Raw genomic sequence first — 8,351 nt, forward strand, 5'->3', positions numbered from 1 at the left:
TTTCTTTTTTTGCTTCCCTGTAAGCAGAAATGCTTTGTCATGTGAAATTAGACTCTGAGAATTAGATTTTGAGAATGAAAATTGACCTATGCTTTCAAGCAGAAATAATGGAAGATGCGTTTGGTGTTCGAGGAACATCACGTGGTAGTCGCTACTTTGATCTCAAGGTTCTTTTATTAGACTCTGAGAGGTAGTCAGTAATAGTTAGTCTGTAGATCGAATAATCTCTATTGTTCAGGGAAGTAGGAGTTGTTTTAGTCTGTCGACTCATTCTAGTTGATACCACAGTAGACGTGGTTAGTCCGTTCCTTGTTTCTTTCCTATTTCTCAGTATTGTTAAGGCTTTGCATTCAGTTCTCTAGATTTGGCGTCACTCAGTTCTCTAGATTTGGCATCACAGCCGGATCAAGGACTTGTTTGCGAGAAGTAGCAACTTTCAGATTGTGAGGGAATTTTCTATTGTGAGAAGCAGCAGCTTTTCTTTGAGTGAGGAATTAAGAAGATGGCAGCAGAGAACAATTTTGTGCAACTGTCAATTCCAAAGTTTGATGCATTGGTCTATGTCAGTGGAGAATTTTCTTAGATCAAAAGAGTATTGGGTCTAGTTGAAGCTGGGATTCCAGCTATAGCAGGAGTTAAACCTACAGAAGCTCAGGTGAAGGAGATCAATGATGCATAGTTAAAATATTTGAGGCGAAGAATTATCTTTTCTTAATCGGACTGTCCTGGAAACTAATCTGGATAGCGGAGCAGCTAGAAGTATTTGGGATGCATTGAAGAAGAAGTATCAAAGGAGTTTGAGATTCTCATCGAGTACAAGGCGCACAACTACAAGCTCTAAAAAAGGAGTTTGAGATTCTCCATATGAAAACAGGTGACCGGATCAGCTAGAAGTATTTGGGATGCATCGAAGAAGAAGTATCAAAGAACTCATCGAGTACAAGGCGTGCAACTACAAGCTCTAAAAAAGTAGTTTGAGATGCTCCATATGAAAACAGGTCTGTGAATGGATATTTTCGCGAGCTTTAACGATGGCCAATAAAATGAGACAGCATAAAGGAAAGATTACTAAAGGAAAGATTACTGATGAAGATGTTGAGAAATATTAAGATCGATGACCTTAAATTTCAACTATGTAGTATGTTCAATTGAGGAGTCAAAAGATCCTAGTACTCTTTCAGTAGATTGGCTGCAGAGTAGCTTATTGGTACATGAGCAACGTATGGATGCTCACCTTGAGGAGGAACAAGCTTTCAAAGTTACATAGGGAGAAACTTCGAGAGGAAGGGGACGTGGTAGATTTAGAGGTCGAGGTAGACGAGGTGGCAGATAAAACTTCGATATGATTTAAAGTTAAACTCATTTTCGGTATGAGTGTCCTAATAAAAGTGAAGGAAAAACAAAAAAGTATGTTGAAACAGGAAATGAAATGATTTTGATGTCTTATACAGTATTATTGATGAAGAAAAGACAATTAAAGAAGAGAGATGTGTATCCGGTTTCTCGACTCACGTTGCTGCAATCACACGTGGCAAGAAAGAGATGTTCGCAATTTTGGATGGGAGTTTCAGAGAGACGGTAAAGCTGGGTGATAACTCAAGGATGAACATGATGGGAAAAGATGATGGTGAATGGAATAACGCAAATCATAACATGGGTATTTTATGTTCTTGACTTGAAAAACAATCCATTGAGCACCGGAAAACTAGCTGAAAAGGGTTTTGAAAGAGCGGGGTTGTGCCGAATATTTTGCTTAGCAATCTGTATGGACTAACTCCAATGTACTTTCAAGAGAATCAACTAGACAGTCAGATTAATCTTAAGAAAAATATATCAAAGAGTTATATCTCTATTTCTCAATTCTATCTGCAATCAAACAAATAGGAATTTTCGAGCCTGATTGAATATAAGAAATAACTTGGACGGTATCAAAAACCAATATCCAAGTGTCAATCAATTTAATCAACAACCAAAGGTTGGATTCACAATTGATTGAACTTACACATATCCTGTGATTTTCAATTATATAAAAAAATATAATGCGGAAAAGAAATAACACAGTGTAGTTACGAAAATCAGTGAGAGGCTAAAGTGGGATCCTAGGGTTTCTGAAAGTGAGTTACGGGAGGTTGAGCACAAACAGTCTTCGCCTAAACCACACACAATGGCCGTTCAAAGGCTGCTTCAGTCATAAGGATGGATATTTAGGGTTGGTCTTAGGGAGAGAAGAAGATGAAGAGAGAGATCAGAGAATTCTAGGGTTTGAAGAAGAATTACTCTGAGAGGTTTGTAGCTTGGAAAATAGATGATCTATTTATAGCTGAATTCTCTAATCTCAAGTCGGTGAAAATAAGGATTGCTTTCCGTACCGTGCGGAACCATTCTCTCGTCTCTTCAGGAATATGGATAAACTAGGTTGAGTTTATCTCATTATTCCACCGCCTTTACTCTCTTCTGCCGTGAGAAATAAGCCGGGTATTTCTCACACATGTCGTAGACTGCCATACCAAAACCCTAATTGATATCCCCCCATTTGTGTGAAGCCGAGTCAGCCTTTGTGATGACATGTTTGAGAGAGAAATATTCTCTTTAACCGAGTTGGCCAAGATAGAGAGATATTCTCTGATTTGTGAGAATGATTAGGATGAGTCATGTCAAAGGGTATGGGATTCCTTAGGAATCGTGTGCAGAGTGCCTGATCTCCCTCCCTCCATGGTCAGTCACATATGTCATGTGAAGACCGTATTATTGTTTATGGGTCCCTTTGTTGAGCATGCGTAGCTCAAGAGGGCTTATCCACGCTTTTGGATAGCCATGTATAGTTCAGGCTCAATTTACTATCCATGAGTGTATTTGAGAGGCTAAGAAATAGGCTTGAGCACTAGGTAAGGCGTGTGCGTATCTTGTGAATCTATCCGAGATTTTGAGGAGAGATTTGAATCTCTCTGAGATTTTGTGAAGATATTTGAATCTCTCTGAGATTTTGTGAAGAGATTTAGATCTCTCCGAGATTTTGCGGACGGCTCAAAATCTCTCCCAGATTTTGGCAGAGAGATTTGAATCTCTACTATATTTTGCGGACGGCTCAAAATCTCTCAGTCATTTTTGCAGAGAGATTTGAATCTATTCGAGATTTTGCGGACGGCTCAAAATCTCCTCGAGTTTTTGCGGATGGCCCAAAATCTCTCCGTGATTTTTGTAGAGAGATTTGTATCTCTCCGAGATTTTGCAGACGGATCAAAATATCTGCGAAGATTTTCTTCACGGATCTGTACTCTCTATGGTCTGTTGGGACTCGGCCTGGTGTTGATATGGTAAAACTTGGGAAGGAGGAACTAGCCCTAATCACATAAAGTACTCCCAAGGTGTGGAGAGGTTAATGAGAAGTAATGAGGGATTAATGATGCCTCTATAAGTGTGCCTCCCTTTCCCTTTTATAATGATCTTCTTATGGATAAACGCCCATAAGATTAACATATTACTAAACTACTATTTCTCTTTCCTTAAGTTATTATCAAACCTTAAGAGGCTTTCCTCTTGGGCTAAATCCCGACTAGTCTAATTATACTCTTTAAGGGGGGCTATGACCATCCATCCTTGTGGGTCAAGCCTAGTCCCCTAGTCTCTTCATCCTAAAGGGAACCCTTAATAGGTTAAGGGGCCACCTATTTTAGGATTGGTTATTTTCATGTATCAACATTAGTCCCCTGACTGTTTGAAGACTGTGTGAACACAATCACAAGTTGATTGGAAATTTTACGGTTACGCCTGATGAGTCGAGATGATCTTAAATCTACGACCCTTGGGATGCTGCAGTTACTAGCTCATCCAGTAACCACTACGTAAATGACAGTTTGACGGTTACGACTGGTGAGTCGAGGCGGTTCAAATTCATGACCCTTGGGGTGATGCAGTTACTGGCTCATCCAGTAATCGCTCCTTCTTTTACCTCCCTATAAATAGAGGAGACCTCGCTTCTCATCCATCATTCTTTTCACTGCATTTTTTTCTCTTCATTTTTATTTGTCACTCGCCATGTCTAATGAATCATCCGATCAAGACGCGCCTCTCAGGTCTGAGCCATACACATTGGAGGAGATAAGGGGTAGTCCCTGACTTAAAGATAAGTTTCGCGCATGCTGAATCCTCATCCCTTTCCTCCATCAGCGTCTTCCGACTGGCTTATCCGTCCTCAAGCGGATGTGCCTCCAATACCTGCCTCTAAAGAGATGCCTCGTTTAGCGGTTCACATGGGAGATTATACTTTTCCTACGGTCATGTTTCGTTCGTCCGCTGAAACCCCTTCCGTCTGGGACCTATGGGTATATTATATTTTCTTCAATCCGGATCATGAGAGGATCATCCTCTCTTTAGGCATAGAAGCTTCTATACAGGCTTTGAAGTTTAGATACGCCCGACAAGATCATGACAGCTTGCTCCGCTTATGTGCACGCAGGGGGATCAACCCTCACACGTTTCTATTCTCTTGGGGCGAGGAAACTCTAATCCTGAAAGATGTAGTGGCGCTCACTGGTCTTCCTGTCCATGGTGATACAGTTTTTGAAGGTTGCTGCCTTCACAAGTCTTTAAATAAAGGTGACAGGATTCTTCGCGATCATTTAATCTCCGCCAAAGCAAAGTCTATAACATTTCAATCACCAGGAGAGATCAAGATTGAGGCTTCAGAGGATTTGGGGGGTAGAAAAAAGGGAAAGGCGGCTGCATCTGCTGCTTACAGTCCCCAGGACAATGTTTCTTATTCCTCAAATCTTATGGCGTTCGCCATTAGGGATGCTCGCCCGAAGGCATCCATTGCTGAAGAATCCGACGATGTGAAAGAAGTAGAGGCAGCAACAAGTAGTAAAAAACCCAAGTCAAGGAAACGTCGTGCTTCTTTTTCTTGTTGGATCAAATATTGTGCTCTTATGCTTTCTGGCGAACGAGAGGGGGTACCTCCTCGCGAAGGGGAATCAGATCGAGCTGAATTAATGAATTTTCTTCTCTTTTGGTTGTGCCACGATGTATTTGAGTATAGTCCCCGAGACACTATCAAGAATGAGATTATCCCCATAGCAGTGTTAATGTCCCGTGGTGTATCATTTTCGCTTGCTCCCATGTTCTTGGGTGGCTTGTACCATCATTTGGATCTACTGGGGCTTGACATTCGTATCGTGGATGGATCTCACGAGGTAGAGACTTTGTTTCTGGCTAACTTCGTACATACATGGGCTTGAGAGCGTTTTCCCCTATACAAGCCCCAGCTGAATCCCCTTGCTCTCTCACGACAAGAAAAAGTTACTCAGCCGGATGGTTCCAAGTTACTCGTGACGGTGCCTCAATCTTATCCTCGAATGGCTCTTTATCATAAGAGGGGTTTTCTGGCTAAGGCTAAGCTCAAGGATTTCATGGAAAGAGGAGTTGATTTCAACCCTATCACTTATCAAGACGGTCGCACTGGTTCGTTGCATTATAATTTTATTATCAAGTACCCACGGGGGATGTCTTCCGCTGATATGCCCTCGTCCGATGATTTTGACATCATTGTCTCTACTTTACCAGGAAGACTCCCAGTATTTTATGGCGGGAAGTTTTCGTCCGAGGCGTATAACACCGTTCGTGCCGCTCGTCAGCTTAGTTTCGACCAAGGGGTTCCTTATAATCCTCCCCCTTCCTTATCTGAGGAGTTGGAGATCCGGAAGAGATTTAACCGCTTCGTTTTTAAGGATGATCTTCAGACGAGTGATCGATAGTGTCATTTTGATTTCTTTCAGCCTCAATCTTAGCGGCCGGTTAGTGTTACCAATGAATGACTCAGATATCACAATGGTGTCAGTAGGAACGTGCTGAACCTTCTTATCAAGGATCCATATGCTCATTCGGCTTTAACCAAGGAGGATTTTAAGAAAATGCACGCCTCGGGCCACGTGAAGCTGAGTGATGAGGTTGTCACCAGATACAAGATTTCCTCCAGTAATAAAAGTAGCCCTCTTCATCCACTTGCTACCAGTTAGGATTCTCTTTCGGGTGATGAATCTCCTCAAGAAGATGGGAAAGACAGCTCTTTCCCTCCTTCATCAGGTTCCAAGAAACGGAGGCGTCTTCCGCTGGTGAAGCCCCTGGAAATTCCTCATGTTAAGTCTCCTCATGCTAAGATATTATTTATCCCCTTTTCTTCCTTTGCTTCTAATCGAATCCTTCCTTAGATTATTTTATATTGGTTTTTGTCATATTTTTAGAACTCTCCGCCCATTGGATGGAAGCCTAGGGGCCTCCTTTTTGAAGAATATATTAATCAACCTCTCGAGGAATGGAGGGTTGACCGGTTGGTTAAGAAGATGAAGCGGGATGCTGGCGTGCTACCTAGTCCGCGATTACCTTCCATTCTCACCACTAATACCTCCCCTCCGTTTCCTACGCAGGCTCCAAAAATGGGGTCATCTTCCGCGAGTTCACTCATTGAACTTGTCGAGCGTCTGCTAGGCCGATCAATCAATAAGAGCGGGCACGAAGTGATTTCTCCTCGTATGACTCTTCACTCCACTCGTCCTCTGATTGTGAATACGATTCCGGATCCTAATCACCCTCTTCATACTTCTTCCGATATGTCGTTAGGTGCAGCGAGCGAATCCGAGTCAAATCATTCCGTTCACGATTATCCCCAGGAGGATAGCGGGCCTAAGGGTGATGCCGAGAATCAGAGTTCTTCCCCTTCTAAATATCGTAAGCATACTATACCACCTCTTGTTAGGTTTGGTTTTATGCATTGATACGTGCCAGTCAGAATATTCTGTTGCTATTATTAAATGCACTCGGTGATCTATATATACTCCTTTGTTCCTTATGTTTTTGATAAGATTATTTTATTTCTTCCCTTATATCTTTCTCTCGTTTCTTATTAGGTCACTCGGAGCCATCCGTGTCGAGCTCTTCTTCTTCTTCTTCTTTTTCTTCTCGTCGATCAGTTCATTCTCCTACCAATCTTCCTCCTCCTTCCGATCCGATATATATTGTGTGTTTTTTTTAATTGTTATTATTACTGCATTGTTATTTTGAGCTTCTTATTTATTTCTTCATTCCCTTTTCTTAGAATATGGGGAAAAGGGATGGCGCCCAAGGTAAAGGGAGCGGCTCGAGTTTGCAGATCAAAGGCAGTGAGTCTCGGAGTGCCAACGACAAACAAAAAAAGCCTTTCAATCCCGCCCCTAGGGTTTCTCGCGGCATGGAAAACGACGCTGAGCTAATGGCGACTCCGGAGGATCCTCAATTTCGGTACCCTCATACTATTACGGCGGAGGAAGCTGGTTTCGACAACCGCTTCCATCTGGTGCATGGGTTCTGGGTTCCTTCTGTTAGAGCGGCTGATTATCGACGCATAGTGGAGAGATTCGGTCATATGTGTGTCCATGAAGAGATGCCTGTAAATTCTTTAATTGTTGTTGCTGAGGATTTATTAGGTATAACGGATGGCCTTGCTCAGGCGGAGGAGACTCCTATTGATCCGGATACATTGAGGAAGTGGGAAGCCTTTATTCAGACTTACCTGCTTATCCGATTTCCAATTCAATGGCTCAAGGATTTGCTGAATGCATTGCCTCGTGAAATCGAAAAGCTGGATCAAGAATACAGGCGCTTACTCAACGTTGCTAACGTGAAGAAAGAAGCATATGACCGGCTGATAGAAGATGTTGGACGATCTACTAAAGAGCTGAGGGATGCCCGAGTTGCTGCAGAGGAGGTTAACGCGCGCATTGTTAAGAAGAGGGCGGAGCTAACTGCTTTGAACATTAATTGATCTTTTAATTTCCTTATGAGTGGGATTTTGAACAATGATCTCTACTTTCCTTTGTCTTGGTTTAAACAGGAAAATATTTGACGTTTATTTTGCAAGATACACTTTATTTGCTTATTTGGCATTTATTATTGTGGTTGAATGGCAGTTAGTGTGGTATTATCGTTTTATTCTTATAAATAGGTGTAGGTAGAATCATTTCAGTAAGTGTTTTAGGTTTTGTTCATTGTCTCTGTTGTGGAATATAACTTGCTGCAGATGGCTCATCGTTTACATGGTTATGATTTGGCCTTGGCTCATGTTCGGACGCTAGTAGTTCCTTATGAGAAGAATTATGAGCTAACTCGCTTGATGTTAGTGAAGGATGAGGTAGAGATGCTTAGAGAAGTCAGGATAACAAATAGAGTGACTACGCGCGCAATTTGATGAGCAGTGCGAGACTACTCAATGAATCAGACGGGCTTCTGGTCGATTGACTCTAGAAGTGCAGTGCGCTTTAGATGATATAGTTTCCGCTCGAAACAAGGCCGAGCAGTTATTCCAAGAGTCATTAATTATGACG

General features: G+C 42.1%; 1 protein-coding gene across 1 annotated transcript; it reads left to right on the forward strand.

The window, feature by feature from the left end:
• Positions 1-6,967: 6,967 nt before the first annotated feature.
• Positions 6,968-7,906, forward strand: LOC113361636. Its single transcript, XM_026604817.1, has 2 exons — positions 6,968-7,009; positions 7,088-7,906. Exon 2 carries the CDS (start codon positions 7,091-7,093, stop codon positions 7,790-7,792), a length of 702 nt encoding a protein of 233 aa, XP_026460602.1. The 5' UTR covers positions 6,968-7,009; positions 7,088-7,090; the 3' UTR covers positions 7,793-7,906.
• Positions 7,907-8,351: the final 445 nt, after the last annotated feature.

Source organism: Papaver somniferum, chromosome 3 (genome assembly GCF_003573695.1).
Source record: "Papaver somniferum cultivar HN1 chromosome 3, ASM357369v1, whole genome shotgun sequence".
NCBI classification, from domain to species: domain Eukaryota; kingdom Viridiplantae; phylum Streptophyta; class Magnoliopsida; order Ranunculales; family Papaveraceae; genus Papaver; species Papaver somniferum.

Excerpts from the sequence above, each read along its gene's own strand:
- LOC113361636 (XM_026604817.1), top strand. The coding sequence starts at position 7,091 with ATGGGGAAAAGGGATGGCGCCCAAGGTAAAGGGAGCGGCTCGAGTTTG.